This window comes from Excalfactoria chinensis, chromosome 4, assembly GCF_039878825.1.
Source record: "Excalfactoria chinensis isolate bCotChi1 chromosome 4, bCotChi1.hap2, whole genome shotgun sequence".
Classification (NCBI taxonomy): Eukaryota; Metazoa; Chordata; class Aves; order Galliformes; family Phasianidae; genus Excalfactoria; species Excalfactoria chinensis.
In genome coordinates this window covers 11977600-12005520 of record NC_092828.1, presented here as the reverse complement: position 1 = coordinate 12005520, position 27921 = coordinate 11977600, and the positions used below count along the sequence as shown (strand labels likewise).

Genomic DNA, 27921 nt, shown 5'->3' with positions numbered 1-27921 from the left:
AAAGAGTTTACAAAAAGAACATTACCAGTTTTTAGAAACCAAAATAGCGTGGACAAAACCTGTACTCTGTGTTCTCACTTGTATTCTATGCACAGTATTGCTAATAAAACCTAGAAGTTATCCACTGACAGTTTGTTCTTTCTGCAATTATTTGCAGTTTCTTAGCTTGTACGTTCACAAGAAGTTTTCACACAAGAAGTTATTTCAAGTATTCAGTTGGTAGCTCCATCTAGTGTTATTCATTACCTATTCCAAGAGGAACTGAAAAGCAGAGGGCCAGACATAATACACACATACAACTTGCTGCTTGGAAAAGCAGTTTCTCATATGCCTTCCACACAGAATTCATTTTCACTAATACTATGAATAACTCCCATTGCCTTACATTTCTAAAGCACTTCAAAATCTTCACTTTTGAGGTTTCATTTTTTGCAATAGCAAAAAACTGCTTTCAAAATCTCATTTGAGGTGCCAGAAGAATCCCAAGGACACCTTTTGATATCACTGACTGTACAGCATTGCCATTACTGTTAGTGACTCTTTCAAGGCTTAAAAAGGAGTTGTTTCTCAGACAGACTGTTCTTACAATACAGACAGAGCCTAAGGAATAGCAGAGGGCTCAGCTGCATCTATTCCCTTCCCACATGGGATGAATATCTGTCCAGATAGTGTTCCTATTTTGTGTCTATGAAGCCTTTTGGATAGGCATTAAATCAGTACAGGACTGTGTCTGCAACAGACTGATGCCTTTAAACTGTGCTTTCTCAACCTGCAGCAGTTCTGTTACAGATACAGACAGAACTGTGGCAGAATCAGAACGCAGACAGGGCTGACTTAAGCCACGCAGTATTGCCACTATGCTGATGGACTGGAGAAATACAACACTGGAAACGGTGAGGTTTACAGAAGAATCTACAAAGGGGAAAGTTTACTCACACTGTTTCATTCGGATATACAAAAACAATGAACCAAAGCAAAACAACACGCATAGCTTCCTTCTCAGGTGGCTGTAAAAAATAATATTGCCAGCCTGAAACATTTCCCCCCCCCCTCCCAAGGAAGGTCACTGCCACAATGATCTACTTCTGTCACTTCCAGAATAGCTTGCTGACATTTTCTTTAAAATGGCTGCACCCTGCAATCTGGAAACTTCGTTTCTTAGAAATTCATTGGCTTCTTTCTAAAGGGTATTTCCCAGCTCTTTAATGCGCCCCAGTTAGGATGCATTAATTAGGAACACATTCTATATTCTGCCTATCTTACATTGGAATTTGTTGTTTTTGAACCATGAATCTCAAAACAAAACAATGAAGTCCCAGAACCCTGGAGAACATCTCTGTGCATAACTAGGGGGAACAGAACATTTTGCTTTAAAGGATAAGGAACTGGTTGGATGGCCACAGCCAGAGGGCTACAGAGGAATAAAGTCAATAGTTCTATGCGCAGGTGGAGGCCTATCACAACTAGTGTCTCATAGAGGTCTGTCTTGAGACTGGGGCTCTTCAACCTCTTTATCAGCAACCTAATCAATGGGACTGAGTGCACCCTCAGCAAATTTGCTGATGAGAAGCTGAGGAGCCCAGCTGATAGAACAGGAGAAAGGAACGTCATCTAAAAAAGTGAAAATTGGGTTCAGATGAACCTAATGGGGTTCAGGAAGGTCAATTATAAGGTGTTGCACTTGGGTTGGGGCAACTGAAACTTATCTCCTGTCTCGGGAATCACTTCAAAAACTCATTCTGCAGCCCTTCGGAAGTGCTACTCTCAGACTACCCCACTGATTAGTTTCAGAACATATCCCAAAAGCCTCTTACTCAAATTCTTAGCTTCATTTCAGTTTAGGGCCATTTTCTTCTTCTTAAGGAGCTTACAAGTAAGTCAATAAGCAACCTACATTTTTGTTTTTAGTTATTATGCCTATAGATTTTGGGGCGGTATACTTCATAAATAAGAAAATGTATTAAAAAGTAAATAAAAACCATTTAAACACAATGCACACTTACCTGTACGCATTAATGTAATCCTTTCTGTGTTGAAGAAGAAAATCTTTCAGCTTCCCAATATTGGAAATCTTAAAAAATAAAAAATACAAAATCATATTTAAACTCCACAGCTACAGATATTAATATTTGTATACATTTAAAGTTCAGTACATCCACTCTTCAAACATAAATACACAGTGAATTTTACGAATTTAATTAGCACCATAACATTTATATTCTTTGCACATTGTTCAAGCAGTCAGTACATAGAAATCATCTAAAGTTCAGTTTGCTGCATGAAAGCAGGATTTTGAAAGAAGTAGTAAAAAATGCACATCTCACACACAGAAAGCATAAACAGTAAATGCTACTAAACATAAATACAATATAAAACACTAAAACAGGAAACATAACTCCAAGCATAACTAAACATTAAAAATGGTATCAGCTGGCAATTCAAAATCCAAGATATTCAGAATGTTCAGAATTATAATTCATAATTCAGATGTTCAGAAAATTAATTAATTTTAGATGATAGAAGAAATTTTATAACACTGATAAAGAACGATGTAAACACTCAATTTGCTTTAGCAGCAAGGTGCTGCCCCTCTCCTTTCTATTTCTGCAGCAATGCAGTGACCAGTTTGTGCCTGAAGTACTGGATTGTAGCACCTGGGAATGTCTGCCAGGAGATACATCCCCAGCAGAATTCTCTTTGGGGATTTCTTTTTCCATTTCTGGATTTTCCCTACACCATGAATCTATTTGTTGCTCTAAAAGCATTTTGATTTTTTTCACAGCAGTCTTTACTGAGATCTTCTGAAAAACCTCCTAAGCTCTGAAATGACTTTTGCTAACTTTGGTCGAATGCACAAATTTGGTGCAGTATAAGATCCTACTTTATCTTACAGAATAGACGATCTACAGAAAAAGAGTTTTCATCAGCAGTAGAAACGAGGTGGCCACCTTAACAGGACTGGAAAGAAATCCAATGGAGCGAGGAGGTTGTATTACTGGTAGATATTTTCTACAGGACAGGGAATTGGGGGAATCATCCTATTCTCAAATACTCATTCATAATTCTGTATAAATAAAAAAGCACGCAAGGAATTTCACAATACAATAGTTGTGTTGGTTTACAAATGACAATAAACGTGGTTTATTCTGCGTATCTGGGAAAAAGCATCAAAAGCTGTTCAAGTCTTAAAATCCTATTTTCATGCAAATGTTGCCTGTAATTAAACAAACAAAAAGCCACAGCGAGAGAAGACAGAACAGTTTGCATAAATAGAAGATTAATATCCCCGATTATTTTTTCTCAAGATCTGTAGGCCTCTGAAAAAAGGAAAAAAAACAAACTTGGTAAGGCCACAGCGATCTATTAAAACAAAAAACCTGTTTTCCTGCACAAATACACGGGCCTACATTTCCCTGCTATCATCTGCTGCTTCTTTTTTTACTACAATTCATGATAACAGCCAGGAAATGATGTTATTTTTGTGTTTTAAATTTTCCATGAGACGAACAGTGTATGAAACTTCAAGGCATTCACAGCACACGGCAGTAACTCCAGCAGATACCAAGTTCCATAAAGCGTGTTTGCACTGTCAGAAGCATTAAGGAGAGGAATACTGAAAACACTGCTCAGGATCAATTGGACACAAACAGTCCATTTAAATCACAGATGTCTCTTCTGGAACTTACTTTTGTATTTTAATCTCTCTCAGCATTAGTATGTAATGAATTTTACTTCACAGGACTTTGCTTGATAGGTAAACTAAGCTTGACTATAAAAGCAGCATCGTCAAAATAGCCATACAGTGTTTCACTAGAATAATACTTAATAAGCAGAAAGTACTACAGAGAACAAAGAGTAGAGCAGTAAAATGAGACACGTTTGAAAACATTTACATTAATACATGAACAAAGACTAAACTAGAAAAGGGATTAGCAAAATTTTATAAGTAATAAATCTTAACATTATTGCAATAGCTACAATTTAGGAGTGATTAACAAGCAGAAAGAATCAGAATGACAAGCAAGAACACTGTCTTACAGTAATTAATTCATCTAGCCACAAAGAGCATTCTATTTAGGCTAAAATTGTCATCGTGTGTTTGAATTGCACTGACCCCACTTTGCCTCTCCTTCATTGGTAAAGCTATTTTCAAGAATTTAGAATGACACTATTATGCCCATACTCACATCAAGCTCTTAGTTCCCAAGATTTGCATCAGAAGTGAGACTTCTTGTTCTACTTTCCCTCAAATTCTAACAGCATCTCTTGTGACCTTGCACTAAGGCTATTTCTCTTTGGCCTTTTCTTACCACGTAACACTAGCGCCGTTTTGAATTCAATTTGTCATAAAGCATTTTTAAAATTAAATAGCAACAAAAAAGTCTCACTAGCATAAATAAAGGGAAAGTGAATTTTATCCCAGAATACTCTCAATTTTATTTACTTATTCTAAGATTCTTAATCTTCTACCGACACAAAACGTCCATTATTCTACAAATATAAATCTTGAAGATATAATCAGGGTCATCAACTGGCATTTGGTTTGGGTTATCAGAAGCACACCACACACTCTGCACAGAGTTATCACACTCCATTTTAAAGGTAATAAAGCATCTTCCTAATCCATCTGCATGTTAGAATCTTACCAATCTTTCTAGGAATAAGAACTGTCCAATTTTCAGGTTTCCTAATTAACATCTTTCACCCATCTGCTCTTGTTTCAAAACAGTCCTTACCCCTAAAAGCTCTTCTTCCCTGCATGTGTGCTTCTGAGTTTACTGTCCTACCCACCCGTATCCCTGAACAAAAGACTCCTAAGCTTTTAGTTTCTTCTCATAGGGTAGTTCTGACATTGCTTAATTTGTGACTTTTCTTGGTGTTTGCTCCGGTTTGTATCCATCCTCTTCCAAAACAAGTAACCAGAAGGGCATACACTGGTGTTTGTACTTTGCAATTCAGCTGGAGATATCTTTCTATCCACCATTTTCATGTATTTGCTTTATTATTGTTTGTTTAATCTTGCTTTATTATTGTTTGTTTAATCTCAAACTCCATATTCTACTGTTGGATTTCCTTCTTTTCTTCACAACTCCAAACCTTGAAATCATTCACCACTTTCTGTAACAGAGCATGTTCCTCCTTCTCCTTCCTCTCACCATGACATTTAAAGAGCACAAACTCACTTCTTCATTCCCAAAAATAAGAACATTATTAAATCTGATTATTTTTAGAAGTCAGACCCAGAATAATTCAACTATTAGCCTCCCCTCAGTGCAGTATTTCTTTCAATACGCAGTACTGCTTCTGCCACATCTTTCTTGGGTAATATTCTCTTTGCAAGTCTGTAGACTTCCCATTAGCACCTATCAGACCCTTTACTATCTGACACCAGAAAGAAACACAATTTTCTTAAAGCATCAGGTTCACAGAATCATAGAATCAACAAGTTTAGAAAGGACCTACACAATCATCCAGTCCTACCTTCCACCATCACCCAAAGTTCTCAATAGGTTGGCTGGGCATACTCTATTCCAGTATGATAGCAAATCGTACCCCATTTTGTCTTACTTCCCATTTATCTTTTTCAATTTAGTCTTCTCTGAAGCTTGGAACATTTCTGCATCAGAATAAAAGCCCTGCTGATGCCAAAATCAGTTTCCCTCTGCTGACTTAATTAGAGGCATTAAATTTGCTACCCTCTAATCAAATGAGATCATCAACAACTCAATGTATTTTCATTTAAAAAAAGCTGCCATCAGACTCATGATTTCTCAAATGCACTGCGTTTGAACTCAACCCATAGATTATCTGATAGCTACGGCATGACTTACTAACATTCCCAGTTCCATGCCCCAGTTCCCAACATCCACCTCATTGGTTTCTTTGCCCTGCTTGTCTGTGCCTTTTCCTGATTAACTCAGTTTGGACACCACACCTAAACTATTCTTAATTTATAGTAGAGACACGTGGAGAAAATCCACTTTTTCTCTAGTTCTTTTTATTTATAAGTTGAAATATTCTTTAGCCATATAGGTTTTTAATAGTTCAAGTTAAGTCACTGTGAACTTGTCAGTTCTCTACTTTATCCTCACAAAGTCTTTTCCTTCTACAACAGCTTTCTTGGCCAGCCAGCCTCTCTCTCTCCCCACAGTCCCCTGCTCCTTATTGCCTCTAGACTAATTTTTTTTTCTCCTTTCTATCTTCTGTAACTAATCCTTCAAGCAGACATGGAACAATTTTAACCCCCCCTCCTGCGTTTTAGTGTAGCCATGTTTTTTCCCCCACTCCACTTACCCATCCATCATAATCACAGATTCCTATTGCTGTATGCACCTGTTTTGAAAACAAGTGTACTACTAGTCTACACAGCCTTCAGAAGGATAGATGAAAGCAGCCTGAAGACAAAGCACAAACATAACGTAACACTGGCTTCCACCACAGTTGTTGGAAATTAGCTTTCTTCCCCTCTGAAAGTTTGGGCGAGAGAAATAAACCTCTCCTTGAAATGAACGAATGGTTTCCTTAGATGCCCTAAAGAGATAGGAGGGCTTAGAGAAATGCCTCTTATAGTTGCAGCACACTTACACTACATTAAAAGAAAAGTTAACTTATGAGGAAAAATATTACTGAATTGCTAGATTTAACTGACACTTTCCTGGGAATCATAGGAATTCCTCCCTATATCACCAACATCAGTCACACTAATGCATTAACAGCATGTTCCCAAGCTGAAGTACCTCTTTCATCACAAGGGAGCTGGGTAGTACCAGTAGGGAATTCTGTAAAAGACATCTTCCAAGAAAGGAAGCACACTCAGTTACAGCTTAAGAAATTTACAACAGTAACCCCATAAGATGCTGTATAGAAATCAGGTGTTACTTAAATCCCTCCCAAGCATAGCTTTGGCAGCAGAAACCCCAACAACTCTCATCAGTGAAGCAGCAGCAATTATCCACTGGGTGGCAACACAAATGTCAACACTGTGCATGTGAAAACCACCCCATAAATTCACATTAAAGCCTGTAACGCACATTTTTAAACTTACTTCATGTTCCATTTTGGACTTTATCTTCATTTCAAAGTTTATCTTCATTGCAAATTACCTCTTTAACACATGCAGCTGCGTTATGTTGCCACTGTAGATTTTTCAAATAACTTTTATTAAAACATAAAGGCAACTACTGCATATAATGTAGGTTCAGCACAAAAAGAAGCTGAGAATGGCTGCCATCTGCTACCACAGGTGGCACGCACAGCTCTATTTGTACACGAGGCCTTCGCTAGAAATGGTGGATGTTCTTCTGTTTAGAGATTTTTCTTATTTAGAGTAGCTTACATTTCTAAATAAGCTAAACAGGAAACTATTCCCTAAAATACAGCACCTTCAAAAGATGTGTATACTTTGAACAAAGATGCTGGGTATGTTTCCTGCAGTATCTTAGCAATACGTACACCATTTCTTGCCACTCACAACAAAGAATTGATCACTCATGAAACAGTAGGTTCCAATTTGCATACGTTTAACCCATTGCAAGAAGGAGCAGCATTGTTTACGATTAAAATGATTGGAGTAGGTTCCCGTGACATATTGTAGAGGGAAGCCGACAGCGCTGAATAGTCATTTCCATTGAACAAACAGCGCTTTAGCCCATTTGCTCTGCCATCAGAACAATACAGTTATTTGGGACCACATAAAACTGTTACACTTTGTACTGTTTCTACGCTGATTTTTTACGAGACGTATTTGTTAAAGAATACTTTAAAAATACCTAAAACTCAAACACAACAGAAAGACCCTGCAGAAGTTGTTAGAGATGCCGCGCTTAGTGTTCGACGTGGCAGTACTGAAAAGCACAACTGATGGAAAGACCCCCTTAAGCACCAAAACAAACAACCAAAAAATCCCACTGCTACCACAGAAGTTCTGCATTTAACTTTTCAGTACACTCAAAAGTACTCATCTTCAGATATCCTAAGCAGATTTCGTTTATAGATCCATGAAAAGGTGACAACATTTTGCAGTCCCCTCCACCAAGAGCAAAATATTTAAGAGTTACATTCTTTTGTTTTCAGTTCTAAGCATACAATCAACCCAAACATATTCACTTTCCATTTCAGAAGAAATGAAGAGTTTCTGTTAGACATTAGGGGATGAAATCTGGAACGAATCCCAAATTAATAGAACAGAAGGAGAAAAAACAATATTAAATACAATTTCAAGTTAAGAATTTGGGTTCCTATCTATACTATTTACTATCGAGAAACGCTAATCAGAAAGGCTTTGATACAGAAATTACTCATACGGATCCTTCCTCAAGTACAACTATATAGATGTATTAACTTTATTATTGCTTTTAATTGCAAATGAAAGACCAGATTTTATTATGCGTTCCTTACGTGCAATATTTTAAGCCCTGTAAGCCAGCTGAATTCACATGGGTTTCTACATGAGCAGACAGCATTTCAAAAAGAAACAAAATCTGGCATCTGGATTCTACCCTTCAGAAACTCAAACTTCGGTGACAAAGCGATGCAATTCCCTGCCACAGTGCCATGCAGCGAGGTTCAAAACAAAACTTCAGCTTCGGCATTTCCTTGGTAGCGTGAACGCTCGTTTAGAAGCTTTTGCTGCTTCCATGTAAAGCCCATTAGGTGGTGCTGTCCCACCGGCATGCACAGCACAGGAGCACGGACTGCCCCAAAATCACCAACGTTTTCTGAAGATTTGTCTCTGGAGGGTATACATTTGGTTTAGGTTTCCACTGCCAACGTTATAGTTTCTAAACTAGGTCACGCAGATCAATTGCTCCTGTAACCTGAAACCCCAAAGAGCAACTAATACCTAAACAACATAGGGGTGGCCATACGCTGCAATGGGGCAGGGGAAAGGAGACAGTCAGCCTGGCTACCTCTAATCTCATGGAAATTGGGCCCTGGTTCAGTTCCTGCTTTCCATTAGCATATATGTTACAGCAGCAGAGGCGGGCAGGGGAAAATCGTAACTGCATTTTATTAGTAGTCTTTCGTACACAACTCAGTAATGAACATAACCAAGAATAGGCATGAGTTGCATTAAAAAAAAGTATGGTACGCAGGGTAAAACTGTTCAAAATCCAACCGAGTCAATTAAAAGCCATTCAAATGAAGACTGAGTCATGTTAATCCATCAAAGGTAACAAAACAAAACAAAAAAAAACTTGGGAAGATCAAATGTGCAACATTATCAGTATCTCTATAATTAAAAACAACAGTTTATTTTTCAGAAGGGGTGAAGGATAGTAAAACTGAAGTAAAATTTTAAAGAACCATTTAAAATAACATAGTGGGATATTCCAAGATAAAATCTAGTTGCAGAATACAACAGAGTGTATTTGGATCATTAAGAAACTGATTAAGAAGCCTCCACATAGCAGTAAAAGGCAAAGCCCGTTTTGCAACAGCTGGACTGCGGCAGAAAATGCTTCGGTTTGTTTAGTAGCAAGTTGGCAAAAATGGCAGAGTGAAAAAGCACCGCCTTGCACAGTGCAGGGGGAAAAAGCTCACGTTTAGGGAAAATCCTTTTCATTTTGTAATACCTGCTTTCCTGAGGATACATTTAAACGTCCTGCCTGGGGTTCAAAAATCCTCTCACGTTGATTTTTGCTACTGTCGGTTCTCACCCTGAATGCTCAGCCTCTAATTACGGCCTGGGTGTGCACTTAATAAACAGTGAATTAAAACCTTAAAATGATTACAAGTGGAAAATTTGGTAATAAATAACTTGTTCTCAGTCTGAAAGCTTCAAATTGTGTCTTCCCATGCTTTCCTTAAAGCATAATCCATTTACAGGGGTGTAAGCTTTGGTCAAGTAAAAGATGGATAGACTACTTTTTGTTATGAATTTTTCTAGTAAAAGTCAAGTAAAATTAGAACCTAAGAGGACAAAAGCTCCAGTTTCCCATCAAATACCCTAGAGACTGAAAGCACCCAGTGTTATCAGGAGATTTAGGTTTTGCTGGGCTGTTATTATGGGGTGAGGTTGCTGCATTGTTTAACAGTGTGTAGTACCCACATCAGATTCCAACTGAAAAGTTATTTTGAAGCTTTCTTTCTTTTTTTTTAAATGACAGAAATTATGTTAATGCATATTAGGTGTTCTAACAAAGCATTACAATCATTTTACTCCAGGGATTTGTAAATATGGGATAAGTCATATTTTATAGATAATGACTTAAAAGACAAGTTTTAATCCTCAATTGGAGAACTGCAATACATGTAGAATTTCGATAAGGATGTCTGCGCTCAGTTTGTCGCTGTTTTCTTTCATCTTGTAGCAGTGCCCAGGTTTGATACCCACAAGGACAGAAGCGCAGCTAAATATCCTGAAGATCTACAGAGAGGGTCAACAGGAACATGAGGTGACCCTGAGAAAAAATTAACAGTAGACTTTAAAATGTACAGTCATGCTAAATGTTTTTTATTTAACTAGTCTTCATTTACCCTCTCTGAGGCAATAAATACCTTCCATTAAAAAAAAAAGGAACATCTGATTTTACTTAAACTATTTCCCTCTTTCTTGTTTATAGTCCAACTCTAATCATAACTTTCTTGAACACTTATATTTTTTTACACAATCATCCAAAACCTCATTGACTAAAATATAAATTCCACAACAATTGTGGGGAATGTTTTGGTTGAGAGATAAAAGTCAATTGGTCAAAATACATATTTGCAATAATTGGCCTTTACCATCACTGTTCAAAGCACTCCACTTACAGCACCGCAGTGACTGCATTCAGATTTGTGTCTGCATGGGAGATTTTACTCATCCCCTTTCTCACAGGGGAAACTCATGCAGTGTTGTGTACTCTTGTTTAAATATAATATATTTCACGATGTAAAAAGATTCCCAGTCTCATTTAACGCACATGCAGTAATGAAAGGTTACTCTATCTGAGTATCCCTCTGAAATTCAGGATTTTACAGCACAATTTGTGGGGAGCTGCATGAGCACAAGTTAACTCTGGGACCAAACTTCAGCAGAAGTCATTGCAGAGCACACAAGCATGCAGGCAATGTGGCACCAGCTGGGCAGGCTCCTATCCGTTGAAGCTGTGGCCAAATGGGAACTTTCCACAGTAGGTCCCCCGCTCTGCTTTCAGAGCATCTTCACTTTACACTCAGTGTTTTCTGTGTATTTGCAGTCTACATGAACACACCTATACACCAATACTGTACAAACTGACACAGTACTCACCATACCTCAAATTTCTAGCGCTATCAAGTATCATTCAAATGGACAAGCCCCATTTTGTTTCCATGTTCAAGTATTATGCATGGACCAAGCATCTGGGCTGCACAGAGGAAGTCTTTATTGTTTACCTACAGCAGGCATAATTCACAACAGCAAATAAATAGCTGCAAAGTAGCTACTTCTGAACACATCAGCTAATAGTACCTTGTTCCCTCCAGCCACACTTTAAAAACAAACAAACAAAAAAAAACAAAAAAACAGAACTGTCTTATAAAACAGCAACTTAGACAAACCATGGCAGCTTTTCAATCCCACAGCATGGGCCAGAAGTTGAAGCTAAGCTCAAGTTGGCCCACCCAACTACCTGAGTCAGCCAAAGCCCAGCAGCAACATCTGAGCAAAATCACCTGTAGGCAACACTACTGCCACACATAGCTACCAGATCCACCCACCAGCTGAGTAAGGTACCACAAAACGTGGCATGACAAACCATCTCCAGAACCCTTCATTTCATCACCACAAGATGCTCTTCCTATCAGTTTTGATCTACCTAGGATGTACCGACTGGTTTGACCCGTGAAGAAATGGAGGTGGGAGGATGGGGGAGACTAATTTCTGCTAGGAAAACTTACAGTAGATGTTCACATAGAAATTTTTCCCAAGAAAGTACTCTAAGAATTAAGGAGCAGTAAGCTTCAGCTGTAATTCAAAGGGAAATCAATGCTATTTGTTCACATGTGAGTAATGCTGACAATTCCAATGTATGTATTTATTTAATCACTTAAAAGTAGGAACTCCTGACACGAATTTTAGTTGTGAAGCAAGACACCTTTTCTCTCCCCTCTCAGCTATGAATCTTATTAAGATTTCTTAAATGTCCATTTCCTGTAATTTTAATAATTTCAGGCTATAATTATTTATATATGTTTATGATACCTTTGGGGTATCATTACAATTATTTTTTTAAGAATTTATACTTAGGAAAATAAAATTAAGTAATAGCTTCTCTTAAGGAGAGACTGTCAGCCCTGCTCTGAATAAACAATCCCCTTTACAAGTAAGCTCGTGATTTATATCCCCTGTAGCCACAGAAATTTAGCTTGAGTTTATACAAAATAGAGCAAAACAATCTATTTAATGGAAGTCAGAATACTGCTATTGCAAGTGAAAGTTAATATTTTGTTTTGTTGCACCATTTTTTTGTGCTTTCGGTGTTTTGTTTTTTCTTTGCTTTAATTCTGCTTTGTATGCATTTGTAAGATTTTACGTGATGGGCTCCTTCTTATAACTCAGTAATACTTAACCGATTTGAATAAGGCATTCAGACATCTGCGTGTTTTAGTTTTACTTGAGATGCACTTCAAACAGTAAGATAAAAGTTAAAGACTTTTAGAAGTAAGAAGCTGTAGTTCAATGAAGAAACATTTTTAAATGATAAAGGCAATCATGAGAAACTGTTACTACACTGGGAGACTGATAAGAACACGGAGCAAAAGTTTTTGGGGCTTTTGATACAACAAGTTTGGGAACAGCAAGAAAAAAAACACAAACTGAAACCACTTTTATATGTCAGCATAGCTAAAAATGACAGTCTATAGTATGTTAAGAACAACAACTGACAGTGTTCACAATAGGGTAAGAGTATTTCTGAAGTTGTATAAAACAACAAGGAATGCAACTGTGGAAAAATAATGATAAAGAATCTTCAGGTTAAAATCATTAAATATTGACAGCTCAGTTAAGTAGATAGAAGTATGGAAGAGAACTGGCCAGGTTCACACAGGTATATTTCGTCAAGGCAACAAATTCTAGCCCAAAACCCAGAAATTTTTTCCACAGTGAAATAGATGGAAACCATTTCCTGTGAGAACACCCAGATCGGCCACATAAATCTAACAAAAGATGTGAAAACAGACAGTAGAATGAACCTTCTTCAAAAGAAATACAACCTAACAGAACACTTCTCTGGTACCTACACATACTATGAAAAACTGTTCTAGCTGCTCTATTACCCACTTATAAGTCTACCTCAATCGTATCAATGGGAAATTATCAGATTGTACGAGAAATCATTTCAGCCTTATTTACAACTAGAATGTTAATCTCCATAAACACAGATATTCTCTCATCTATTATACAACAAATATAACTGGAGAAAGAAAAAAAAATAAGCAGCTTAAAAGATGGAAGTCTGTGTAAATACAGCAGCTTCATAAGCCACAGGAACAATTCTGAAGACCCTTTACATGGGGTTATTCACAGTGTAAGTTGGCTATCTGAAAACCAGCAAACCACTAGGATGTTACTTGATTAAAACTACAGCAGCATTAACCATAATTTAAAAATTGATTTAACTTTTAGAGTTTTTCTTCACTGCACGGGACAGAAGAGGAAGTTTCCAGAATGGCCTTACTACTCCTTGCCAGACGGCCCTTTAAAGGAGGACATGAACAACTGAACACAAATGGGACACAGTTAGATGTTGATTTTAAAGAGTTTTGTTTGTTTGTTTGTTTAATCAATACATAAAATTATGCTATTCTCTATCAAAACATATGGGTGTATTCAAGACCCAGTCATCAATCTGGCCAGAGCATAAGCTGTAGCATGACTGGCTTTCTCCAAATGCTTGCACCCATACATCCCCCTGCAGAACCTCATTTGAGCAAAACCGGCAGCTGGCTTTTAACTCACAGCCAGAAACTGAAACGTTACTCAGAGCAGCTTTAACTTTTATATTCAAGAAAACAAAGGTGATGCAAATGACACACTGCCAATATTTTAACAAGAGCTCCCTTCAAAGCTCTCTCTGTGTCTCAAACAAAGAACGTATGGGACTTTTCCTGGCAAAGTAACTTCCTCATGTCCTGCACAGAGGAGTAAATGACAGGCTCTTACTGCCCCAGACCCCAGCCCTTCACACATGTGCACCCTCCAGAAAAGCTTTGAATTCTCCCAGCTGCACGCAACACCCAGTGACTCCAAACTCACTGACACGTTGTTCTTACCAGCACCTCAGAAGCGTTCTTAAGTCTCTCTTTATCTAGCAACACCCCTTAGCAGCGCTGACAGTAATACATTAAAACTACACACATCTAGGGCCCAAACTAACGCCTGCTCTTGCAAAACCATTTTGCCACCTTGGACGTGACTGGGGCAAGCTCATTAGTCATGTAATATGACACATGAATACGCACCACCCCAACCCACGCTAACGTGGCAGATACTGCTTCCGCCCCCCTCGTTTTCCCCACAATCCATAGAACAGAATCAAGTCAGAGACTCAGCGAAACTCACTGCTTACACAGGTATAAGAAAGTTTGTGCCATAAGGTAAAGGGGGAAGAAGAGACCACATGATGTGAACTTTGCAAGGCCATCCACAAGCTAGTAAGGCACCTGATGATAACACAGCCCAGTCCTGCCTCCTAGATAGCTGATCTATGTGCTGACAGCAACACTACTGGATTACAATAGTCTTACGTCTATCCCTACAAAGCCTTTAACTCACAGGAACACACTACTTAACATGGCTGGTAGTGTTTTGATGGTATGCACTAACAGAGGGAGAAAACAAAACCAACCAAATAGGAATAACCAAATGTACAAACAGGGAAAGAAAACAGAAATCTGTTATTTAAAATTTTGCTTTACATTTACAATATTACCTTATCAGAATTGTAGTTTCCTGGATGAAAGATGATTTCTTACAAAAACAACAACCACCATCACCAGAATACCTTTTCCATGCTAATAAAACAGAGACAAAATAGATTCATAACATGCTATCTCTTAGGCTTGATGTAATATTTCATTAAATCTGTTGTTTCTTGAGTGTTATAAGGAAAGGCAATTAAACGTCACAACAACATTCTTGCATCAAGTTTATTGCTCATTGGAACATTACGGCTTATTCTCTAAGAGCTAACTTGAAGTCATTGCAAACAGCAGCCCTAGAAAATTAACAGCAACTGCTACAAGATATTGATTAAGAATCATTAAGTTAAACTAATCAGTAAGTTAAACTGAATGTATCAATTGGCCTTCACTTGCCAAGAAATACCATCCCAGCAAAAGAATAGCCCAACTGGAAGTCAAAGACAATCCATTTATTGTCCTTACTGCTGCCTCTAAACAGCTACCACAGACAAAGCAAACACGGTTGTAGCAAAAAGCTCGGCTGTGGTTGACTTCTGCACAGCTCAACAACTTCCTCTGCAAACTACATACATTATCATTGCAAAGACTGCTCTCCAAGCAAAGGCTGTATGTATATCACAGTTGCATAAGGAATCACACCATCACATTGGCAACGTCCTCAAACAAGTCAGCAAGCTCAGCAGAGCACTTCTCAATGACAAGTATGCCACAGGGTAGGCTGCACAGAGTTTGTGGGTACTACCGAGATGCCTGACCTCTGACTTGACAATCAAAAGGATAACCTACATAAGCTGATACAACTGTGAATGTATTCTTTAGTGGTAGCTGGATTGAGGGACTGAGACCTAACAGAAATTCATAAAATAGTCCAAAGCGTATTTTCATCATTGTTTCTAGCCAGTGCCAATTCCTGGCACCATTACAGCCTGGTAGAAATGGGATGCAATTTTCTTAGAGAACAAAAAAACCAAAGTTTTTTGTGTCTTTAATCTGTTCGTTAAATATATTGAGTGAGCGCAGAGCATAAAATCTGCAAAATTGTTCAGATTCTTTCATAATCTTATTATAGCAACATTAAAGACTCGGGAGATGGTTAGCCCAATTTTCATTACATTTTAAATGATCAACTCATTAAACTCTTTTAGGACTAATTTTATAAAGTTCACTGGGATAAAAATGCAGCCATAAACAGTAGGTCAAGAAGTTAAATAAATAAATAATCACAATCTAGCAACTAGACAGCAAAATAAATCTTTAAAAAACTATCAAGCAAAGCTAGAAATAAAATGAGATATAAATTCAAGTTTTAGACTGTGGTCAATTGAGGTCTAGACAAAACCCTATGTTTGTTCACTGCCTAGTCTCCAGTCTGCTGCAAGTTTGAAAAGGTAATTGAACTCAGTCTGTAATTACTGGATTAGATACAGATGGGCTCTGTACATTTCAGGGGAGGAAAGAACTGTTTTGATTCATTTTATGATTGCCTGTAAGGTCAAACTTTTCAAAATGTACTTTCATCTGCTAAATGGTTTCTCAAAGTCCCAGGGGGACATCTTCAATAACTGATGTTTTAAGCAATTTGGGTCTATCAGATCCAGTCTTTGAATGTAATACGCCGTCCATTTTCTAGAATTATAAACGTGCATGTAGGTTAATTGCTACAACTCTTACATATCTCCAGAACCAAACTCTCTCAAAAATCTGCAAGTTGTACCTAATAATTGTTATGTATAAATATTCATATACTTACTTCTTATTTTTTAAAGAACATCTTTAAAGCAGGAATAAATAACACAAATTACAAATGCCTTATTGACGAGTCCTTCCCATTGGTCAGAAGTTTCTGAGAACGCTCTCTTAGAAACCAATTCAATAAGGCATGAATACCTGCAGCAAATTCAGTTCATTTGTTACAAAACAAACAAAAACAACCATAATGTACCTGACTAAAAAAGTCTAAAAGCACTTTGGAAGACTTCTCTTTTACTACTATCTTATAAGCATTAAACTCTTAAGAATTTTTTTTGCAAAATCTTTCTTTCAATTAAATTGACCACAACTCTGCAACATATTTCAATGCAAGCAGGTTTTCATCTCATGTCTACCCCTACCTCTTTAAATGCCTTGCTTAGTTAAAAGTTCAAAAGCTCTGCAAAGGATACATAGCTCTGCTCCCACTTAGGGGCTCTGGGAGCTACTGTAACAGCAATTTAAAGCAGAACACGTAACATGCAATTAGAAGGCAATACAGCCATTCAGTTCAGAGCCTCAAAAGACAGAGGAAATGCTTGGAACAATAAAAACAAGCAAACAAGTTCACTATTCAAAATGTTGAGTTTCAGTTTGTTTACATTACAACAACCTTCTTGCTTTTAGTAAGAAAGTATTATTTGTTACTAATCTAAAAACAACTTTATGTTGTAACGCTATCATGCTGGGAATATCCTTGGTCAAATATATCTTTGCAGGATCAGACACAGTGTTGTTCTTTGAAAGAGTTTGTACTATGCTCAGTACCATCACTTACACAACACATATGCTAAGGCAATCTTCCTTTTGTCTACAGGTATGCTATTTCACATCATTTCCATGATGATATATATGACATATGATCATATTCATTTTATTTCAAAGCCTTCCACGTGAGGGACATATCCTGATGCCAGATCCAATCACCACAAGAACCCCAGAAGAAAGATGCTCTATAACATAAGAACAGCTCTCAGCACACCTGCTTTGGCAGCAGCATTTTTGGAAGTAACAGTCTTTATAAAAACATCAGTAGCAATCACTTAGAATCATAGAATTACCCAGGTTGGAAAAGACCTTTAAGATCATCAGAACCAACCGCAGCCTAACCATATTACCTTAACTCTAACAACCCTCTGCTAAATCAAACCCCTGAGCACCACATCCAAACGGCTCTTAAACACATCCAGGGATGGAGAGTCAACCACCTCCCTGGGGAACCTATTCCAGTACTTAACTACCATTTCTGTAAAGCAAACATTCAAAGTAAACTTTTGATTCTTGTTAGTGACAAAGACAAGTGTGCAAATGAGTGTTACTCAAAAGATAAAATTAACATGGTATTTGGATTATCTTTTTTCCCCATACCTACAGTGTTCCTACAGTGAATGTATTTCTTTAAAATTGAAATAATATTCGAATAAAATTTATGTAGTGCTTAATTCAGGAGATTCTTATTTTAAGAGCCCTATAGGAAGGGCTTCTTGTCATTCATTCTAAGCAAAAAAAGCTTCCTTCTGGAAAAATTTACATACTTTAATTTTCCCTGCAAAATAAAATTATACCATATATTTCAAGTGTATTGAGTGAACCCACAAACCACTCCTAAAACTACTGTAAATTTCAGGACAGGGACAATAAATTGTGATGCATTGTATGGTAAAATGGTGAAGTCAGAGCCGGACCGCAGCACTGTGCTTTCTATATGCCACAGAGAAAAGTAAATATTTAAGTTGGTCACATTTTAGACAAACTGATTAACTCCTGGATTTTTCCCATTTTTCCTTTCCTTCATATTATGATTCCCTCTCAGATGTATTTGTCCTTACTGTCCACATGCATCTCTACTGCATTTTATATTCTTTAATATGGTATATCTGAGTTCTTGCAGGCGTTTCCCATTTACACTACAACAGATTCTATAATGTACTAAGAATCTCTGGAACTGGGAATAACATCATTAATTGGAATGAAGTATATTCTTACAATAACCCAGTCTCACTCACTTTATGATGTATTATCACTGCATATTAAAAAGACTGGAAAATGTACAGAATAATGATAGGAGACATCCAGCTCCTAAGTTGGTGTGCAGGCTGCAGTATTATTTCATCAATTAATATCTCACTTGGGTTAACGCATTCTTCATTCTTAATGAAAACGAACAAATTAACAAAACAACATTTAACCATCTTTGTACATTCATATACCCTCTGAGAGCTTTGAGGAAGTAGTCAGGAAAAAAAATCACCATGAATAAGAGCTCGTATGCTTTGCAGTAAGCAACACCTCTGGTAGGTAACTATATTAAGCACCCTGTGAAGTCTAACACGGCTATTTTAGTTTAGAAAAACTTAAACACATTGTTTCCTATAATTTCATTTATTATTAAAAAATAAAGACAGAACATTCATACATTTTCATTTTTACATACATTTTCAATTTTACTATACAGTCTAAGGTCAGGCTGATTAGAGTCATAGGTCACCAGAGGAGTAGCCTGAGATTTGGTAAACCCAGTATCCAATTCTTTGCTTTGGAAAGAAGCAATGTCCCACATATAAAAAGGAATTCCTGAGCCACCCCTGTGTATTAACTCCTGCATTATGTGTTGAGTATCATTTGGATTTTACACTACTTGCACCTGACTACACGTGGTGCACGATCCACTAAATCAAAGGGCAGCTGAATCGTATCATAAGAACACGCTTTCTCCAGCACTGTATCTCAGTTTTGGTCGTCTGTAAAATCCACAGACAATTAGACTTGCTTTGCATGTAGCCATAGCAAAACAGGAGGGGGAAATTCCCACCACAACACAGATCTTCCAAACTTAAGATCACTTCTGTAGCTCTTTTCTATTGAAAGAACAAAACAATAGTTTTGAAGGTTGACTGACAAGAGAACTAGACACAATATACTGCCATTTTAAGAGTGCTATACTCTTCTTTTAAATTGATCATTCCCTCCCTATTTCATTACACTTTTCTCTTTTAAGAGCTTGAATTTCTTTACTTGGGTGTCATCTCGAGTGCAGCATTTACTATGAGCCAAAAAGACCAAGCTATGTCCTAAGATACCCACAACCAGAATCAGCAAGTGCCCTGCTCACACATGCAAAGGTAATATCTGGCCAAAGGATCTTTCCATTTGTGTAATTTATTTTTTTTAAAACCAGAGTTGAATGAACTCTCTTGCAATCTAAGCCTAGAAAACGGAGCTCTCTCCTTGGACAACACAACATGCATCAAAGCCCAGCTGAACTGACCTAAAGAAAATTTTATATATATATATATAAATATATATAAATATATATATATATATATATATACACACACAATGAAGAAAAGGGAATTTTAAATTAATCAAAAATTTGTAGCTGTCACTTGAAAATGGGTATGAAACAGAGTTCTAAATGAAGAATATCCCAAGAACATGCACATCTGTTTAATATTACAAGCCAACTGTCAACATCCTAAGTGAAGTTTTAATTTAATATTTTTTCTTTCTTGATGTTTTACCTTTCGTGAATGCCTCATGAGAGTATCAGCTTTCTATAAGAAACTGTTAAATATAAAGAAATGTTATTGTAGCATGTTTGTAAAATCATAGTTCGAGAACTTTTTATTTTTCTAAAGCCTGACCACAACTTAATTATCTGCAGGACATTCCAAGCTCACAATTGCAAGCTCCAGTTCCCAAGCAATTTTAAACAATATCTACTGTACAGGACACACAGTATTGCTAATACTGCTACATGGTAATGTTTCCAAAAGTCAGCACTGGAGCCTTCAGACATGGTTTTATTTTCAATAAATACTTGTTTCTCCACTTATCATTAAATGATTTTTGTCACCATTATGTTTGTTTTTCACGTGTCTGTTTGCTATCAACATTTATTTTTAATACGAGTGAACTAGTTATGAAAACAAATCTCATGTACAGGATGCCTTATGTATAAAAGTGTTCTTAGACTAAGCAATTTTTGTTTGTTTGTTTGTGTGTGTTGTGCTCTCGCCTTAAGAAGGGGGGGGGGGTGGGGGGAAGAAGGAAAACAGGCTGAAATGGAATTAAAGGAGACAGGGAGGAATGAGGGGGAGACCATTAGCTTAGCCAAAAACTCTTAAAGAAATTACAGCTTTCTTTTCAGAAAGAGAAATACCAAAAAGCCCAGCAAACTGAAATTGTTTTACTTTGCAAAGAACATCCAAACCACCTGAAAATAGGCAAGGAAAAAAAGAAAATCCAATGTAATTGTGTCTGTATTTTACTCACATCAATTTGAAAAAATAGCAGATGATACCACACTTCCCAGAAGACAACCATCCAGAATATGCTTTTCCTGACCAAAATACAAACTATTGACAAACTCCCTTCTTCCTGCTGCTGGAACCCACTTCCCTCTTCTCTGAGCACTACTGGCTCCAGGATCCATGCAAGTCTCTGGGCTTTCACATAGACAGGGCTCTCTTCAAAGCTCCTCTTCTTCACACCAGGCCTCCAGCGTGCATTATTCCAGAAATCTCCCAATCTTTCAGCAGCAAGGTTACTTCTAATCTTCTCAATTAAAATAAATTGCTCCATTCCATATGTGCTAAATGTTTGAGGACTTCATTTTTTTTTCCCCTCAAATAAGGCTTTTCTATTAAAATAATAATAATTAAATGATAAAAATCTACCTAGAATATTACTCTTCGAAATCAAGTAAAATGCAGTGAGACTTCATTTTTAACAAGTCTCAGAACAAGTCCCTGCTCTTATTTTCAGCCTCAGACCAACAAAACACTGCGGAGTCCTTCACTGTCCTCACAGAAGCTCTGCTGATATTCAACTGAAACCTGTTTCTCGCTTTCCAGCTGAGACGTGGAAAAAGTGGGAAACATTTCCAGCTTGTATTACAGGCTAGAAGTCTATTGAAAATGGAAAAATGAAGATGGGAATGGGTTTGGATTACATTCACAGAACCATAGATGTAGCTAAGTACTACATCTACCCTTTGCTTCAATGCCTCCAGGCACAGCGAGCCCACCAGCTCCCTGGGCAGCCCATGCCAATGCCTCACCACTCTTATGAGAAGAAATCCTTCCTACTATCCAACCTGAACACATTTAACTTCGTATGGGTTTTGTTTGTCGTACATGCTGGACAACACCTACAGAAATGGAATATTTTTACACTTCAGCAGATGCAGTACATACTTTCTACTGATCTCACTATCCGCAGTGACAAGGGTTTGAGGTAATGAGAGGATAAAGACAAACACACGCCTCAAGGCTGACACTCAGTTGCTAGAAATTGTCATTTCTGGCAGACAAAAAGCTTTGCCGTGCCACTCTGAAGCCAGGAAGTTTATGTTTTCAATAAAGTACTCATAATTTTAAAATCCCAAACAGTTACACTAAATCGAATTATTTTTTGACATTAAAGAACATTTGCCCCCAGACTGCAGCCAACAGTTCGTATCTCCAGTTTTCACCCATTAATTGCTCTCACTGAAGCTGTCACACCAGGGTTTAATATTTGCTGGCTTGATAAATACTCAAGTACAGTGGTCTGACACTTCAAAGACAGAGCATGTAATTTCATAATATTTTACTGACAGTGATACCCTTTTGTCTATGGTGGAACACAAAAACTTGATTCCTTTGTCATCAAAAGAAAAAAAAAGGAAAAAAATCACAAGGAATCAGCTCAATGTTACGGCAGTAAATAATCTCATTAGCCAGTAGTAGCAAAAAAACACAAGAGTCTTTCACCTAGGTGAAGGCAATGATTAGTTATTAATTTGCTTGAAGCTGCAAACTCATAAGCTTTGAAATATCCATTCCCTAAGAGAGTTCAAACTTTTTTTGTTGTTGATTTCACCAGAGTGAAGCACAGTACCCTAAGTCATCTCCCTCACTTATTACTACTTCAACACACGTTACAGCTCAAAGCAATTACTATCTAGGATGGCTCAGAAATTCTGTTTGCTAATCGTCATAGAGGAGGAAGCTGCTTAATCCAATTCTAGGATTTTTTGAAGTATACAGAATTAGTGCCTTTCAACAGTCAAATAAGCATCCCTCCCTATGCAACTTTAGAAGCATACAGTGTGCACAGAGAAAACAAGGGCAGGATGCTGTAAAAAGTCACATGTAAGTTTGGACCAGGCTCTGAGCAGCCTGATGGAGCTGTAGGTGTCCCTGTTCACTGCAGGGAACTTGGACCACAAGACCTTTAAAGGTCTCTTCTAACTCAAACAGACTCTAGATTCTTTGCTGGGCCACAATCCCCCAGATCTGTCCTATTATGAAGGAGGACAGAATCAAAACCTGAAAGTCACTTAATTCCAGAGAAACGAACTTCATTTTGGCATCACTGTTGATGTCTGGAAAAATAAATCTCAGCAGTTACATCACTAGCAAATCACTCCAGTACTATTTCTTCGCTTATACACAAGTTCATTTCCATCACAAACAAGATTCTAGGTGTAAAAATATATAAATAAAGAGATAAACGTTTCTAGCAATTTCAGTGTACCTAAGTAGTGAAAATAGCAACCTGTTTTTTCTTCAAGAACTTTGATAATGAACTCAAAGACAGTAAGCTGATGCACAACTGCAACTTCCATTCTTGCTGTTTCTTCCTTTTTCCTTTCTTGCTTTTTCTCACCTAATTTAGTTATAATCTGACATCCTCTGCACCAGTTTCTTTCATTCATTCCTCTCTTTGCTTCCATGTTGCTATCCTCTCAGAGCTGACTGTCCCTTCTCCCATCTGCACCAGCCTGCTTACCTCCTGCTCAGCCTGTCATCACCCCGTCATATCATTCCTGCTTTTCCCATCCCAGAGCACTTGCCACCCTGCCCCAGTCACATAAATGTACCCTGTATTTGAGATACGAAGGAAGTCATATGTATTAAACCTCAGGTTTCTTCCAATTCAGTGAGCACAACAATCTTGCGTTAGGTCTATCCTTATTTTTCAGCAAGATAACAACAGCTCACAGCAGAGGTCAACTTAATGGAAGACCATAGGCTGCAAAGAGTTCATAGTAACAACCTGCAATGAATACTCCTCCAACAACTGTAAACCAGGAAAGAACCTCCCACAGCCAAGTGGGCCCTGGAAGGAGGCAAGGAAAGGACAAGGAGAGGGGACCCTCTGCCCTCAAACCCACACTGCAGCCCCGGAGGACACTGCAGCACCACGTGATGCCCAGATAACCAAAACAACCTCAGTGGGCAGCTACGGAAGCTGTTTCCCAAGCCAGCTTTCAAACCAGCTGCTCAGCCTATGTTCAGAAATAATTCCCATGGAGTTCAGAATGTGCTGAAAAGCAAACAAACAAAGGAAAGGGAGAACGACAGACATTTGTACAGACATTTCAGATCTTCCCAAAACAAGAGTTCACGGCTCCTCCCCCAAGGCCAACCTATATTCTCACCACTGTTACTGATGGAAGTTTTACTAAAACCAGAAGCATCACATGGGGAACATTAGTGATTTGGCTTTTAATCCCATTGCATTTTCAAAAGCTAGCATTTCATTCCTCTCCAAAAAAGCTTTTAAAGATCCTTCCCCCTGCTGGTCCTTTAACCTACTTTTTTAGTTTCTACCCTCCTAATTTAAATTATCAACTCTCTTAGACTGAGTTGCTTTCTAACAAGGGTGGAGGAAACGAGAGGCAAAAAAACAATTTGCAGAGAGGAAGAGATAAATCTGAAATAACGTAGTGCAGCATGCTGTACCTTCCCATCTGAAAAAGTATAACTTAGAATTCTGTTTTCTGCCTAGGAAATAGGAAAGGGAATCCCAGGTGCATGCAAATGACTCCAGCATGCAGCCACCAGTGAACTCAGAAGGTAGAGCTGAGTGTTCAGCATGATACGAGGGAGACGTCAGCATGAGTTCCAATGACCTCAGCTATGGGACCAATTTATTAGAATTTACCTCTCATTAGGAGCTAAAAAGTGAGCTGAAATATCACTTGCTGTTCAAAATTTGGCACAGACATTAATTTCTAATAAGGACTGTAATTGGCTGTACCGTAAGCAATATATATTTCCCTGGCATCCAAATATTCTCTCATGGGAGTTATTCTTATGTAGTAGTTAGTGATCGTATAAACTAACCTGAGTGAAGCAGGTTGGAGTTTTTCAGTCTGCTCCAGTATAAAACAGAAGAAATTAAAGTGTTCAGTTTTAACCAGTTTTGGCTATTCCCCTCCCAATGCTATTAGAGTCAGCCACTCAGCTACACGTGGAGCAACTCAATGATGGCCATGCAGACTGACTCACCAGCTGTATTCTGCCACACACATTAATGTTAGTTCTCAGATACAGAGGTTTTGAAGATTATGCCTCATTCAGTGCTATTCTAGACCCAACAACTGCATGTCCTATCCCATTAAAAAGGTTAATACAGCAAGCAGGTCTTTTCCAATCTCGGTGACTCTTTGATTCAGGTTATTTTATTTTTAAACTGACATTTTCAACAATTAGGAAAAAAAAAAAAAAAAAAAAAAAAAAAAAAAAAAAAAAGGAATACTTGATCCAGTAATTAACTGGAAATTGGCAGGTGGTCTTGAAAAATACAATATTGTTGGATTATTAAAGATGTTTGTATAACTGAAAAAAGTCCGAGTGCTAATACTGACATTCTGGTTTCCCTGGCAAGAGAACAAAGCAGACGTAGCTTTCACTTGACTGTCTCCTTTTTCACATGTAAAGGCAAATTAAACAGTGCTATAACTGGGGCTGTCTGTGCGTTAGTTGCTAGTAGGGACCAGGCTAGTAGGCACCACGTTTTTCTCCTCTGTTTTTAGCATTTTGAATACTTCTTGGTCTCCTAAAAACTCAGATGTAATTCACTGTGTTCTGAAGCCTCTAACTTGAACATGGGGATTTTTCCTGCTCATTACAGAGGACGAAACAGCGCAACCAAACATATTCTTGATGTGAATACGGGCCTATTATATGGACTAAAAAATAAAATAAAATATAAAAGAATTGATCGTTCTACAGAACACAGAGAAAGAAGTTATATGAAGAACAGATGTTGTAGCCCCACGAATCTGGCATTCTTATGCGTTCAACAGCTTCAATCGCAGCCATTCTATCATTCTGAAATTCTGCATTTAAAGGCTCAGAAACAATTAACCTTTCAAATTTTCCCTTCTCAGGGACATGCTTTCAGATACGGCTGGTATTGCTTTTGAAGAATTCAACTTGTAGCACTTAATTTTTTTGCTGTTTGCAAGAACATTAAAAACCAGATTATCTCCATAACAAAATAGAAAAAAAATAAGTAATAACTTCTGGTTGGAATCAAGCCCGTTGTGACATTCTGCTTTGCCGCTCATTTTATTTCTCTTAATAAGCTGCATCAACTCTAATTTCATTTCTGTAACACATACTGAACAGTCAGCAGTGATTAAATATTCTCATCCTTCAGTACTTTCAAATAAGTATATATTTGACAGATGATCTTCCTAATAGCTTGTACTTGCCATAAAAAGTAAAGGAGATGGCTTAAATAAGATTGCCTAAGACAGAAAGAAGTGCAAGTGCCAACCTGTTGGTGTAAGGCTATGGTAAAGTTGAGAACAAGCGTCACATAAGTTGGGCCTATGTGATATCTGCACTGGTTATATATTGGTATCAAATCAGATATCAAAACCAAGTTATTATGCAAGTTTATAGAAGCGTGATTAAAACAATCTTTAACACCCACATTTACTGAATGCAAAATTGTTATGTCAAACTAGAAGTACAAGGACAATAACCAAAATTGCTTTTGGTGACCAAAATGCACTAATACCCAAACATGTCTTAACAACTAACAGCACTTCATAAATGTGAAGCAATCCACTAGAACAGGAACCTGTTCAAGGCCAACCTGGCCTTGAACCCATCCAGGGTGCATTCCAGTGCCTGGTTAAGGGCCTTACTCAAACCGTGCTGACACCACTATTCTCCCCACACACCTTTTGCTCAGTACGGGGGTAAAGAACCTGCAACGCTGGTCAGCCTCCAGCTCAGCAATTCCTTAGCCTCTCAGTGCTTGTCTCTCCAAGCTGTATGACGTCCCAGTTATCTGTTTACTCGCAGTTCATACGGACCCGGCGTATACGGACTCGCCACGCGGTGTGACACAAGAAACAGATGTGCAATAAGGAACGACTCGGCACTACAAAGACTCTCCCACTCGTTCCGGTGGCGACCTACATGGCAGCCCACAGCAGCACCGCAGGGCTCGTCGGCACCGAGCCCTCAGCCCAGCCGGCGGGAGGGGACGCGGCCGGGGGAGCCCAGAGCTCCAGCCCGGAGGAACGGGAGCTGGGTGCGGGGGGTGGGGCTGGGAGCCTCTGGCCGCCACATCAGCGCCGGCTCCCGGCCCACATCCGCCCGGGGCCAGCGCTGCCCCGGCGCGCTCTGCGGCCCTTCAGGAGCCACTCGCTCGCTCCGGCTGCCCGGGGAGGGCTGCCCACCGCCGCCGCTGCCGCCCCCCTGCCCCGGCCGCCCGCCCGCCGCCCGCACTCACCACCTCCCGTGCCCGCCCGGTGAAGTCGCTCTTGGAGCGGGCAGCGCTGCGCTTGAGCAGCTCATCCCGGGCGCTGTCGCCAACCGCAACCCCCAGCGCCTTATTGCGGGTTTTCACCGTCTTCACGCTGGCTTTGAAGAGCAAGGTGATGTCCACCGCCATGGCGGCCGACCCGGCCCCGTCCACCGGTGCCAACGCGCTTTGCCTTCCCCGTGCAACGCGGCCCCGCGCAGCGCGTTCCGCTCGGTCGGCGGCAGCGGTGCGTGCGGCAGGAAGGGAGCGGCGGGGTGTTGCTGTGCGGGGCTACTGCGCTGCTGCCGCCCATCGCGGAGAGAAAGCTTGAGGAATAAAATCTATATTCCAGAGAAATTCTGACGTCTGGATCGCCGAGCTCTGGTGTCGCGGCAGGTGTCACCAGGTGGTGCTGTTAGACAGAGTCATCCAAGCCGTCGGACTTGGAATTCAGTCTAGGAAAGAAGGGTTAATTGGAGTTGATTAATGGGCTTCAGCAGGTTTGCACCAGGGTTTGGGATTGGTGCTGCTGTGAAATTTCCATTGGGGATGGCCATATATGTATTAATATATTGATTATTGGTTATTTCATAGAATCATTAAAGTCGAAAAGGACCCTTAAAGGCCATCTAGTCCAGCTCCCCTGCACTGAACAGGGACACTACAGCTCCATCAGGTTGCTCAGAGCTCAATCCAGCCTGACCTTGGGTATCTCCAGGGATGGGACAGCCACCACCTTTC

At 38.9% G+C, this 27921-nt stretch overlaps 1 protein-coding gene across 1 annotated transcript in view; it reads right to left on the bottom strand.

Moving 5' to 3' along the window:
* The window catches only part of STX18 (syntaxin 18), a 47156-nt gene extending 19640 nt beyond the window's left edge, over nt 1-27516 (bottom strand). Inside the window, exons 1-2 of the mRNA XM_072334128.1 lie at nt 27169-27516; nt 2004-2071 (exon numbers count right to left, since the gene is read on the bottom strand). Coding sequence (XP_072190229.1) covers nt 2004-2071; nt 27169-27330 — 230 coding nt within the window. The 5' untranslated portion in view covers nt 27331-27516. The remainder of the gene's footprint in view (nt 1-2003; nt 2072-27168) is intronic.
* Between the last annotated feature and the right edge of the window lie 405 nt (nt 27517-27921).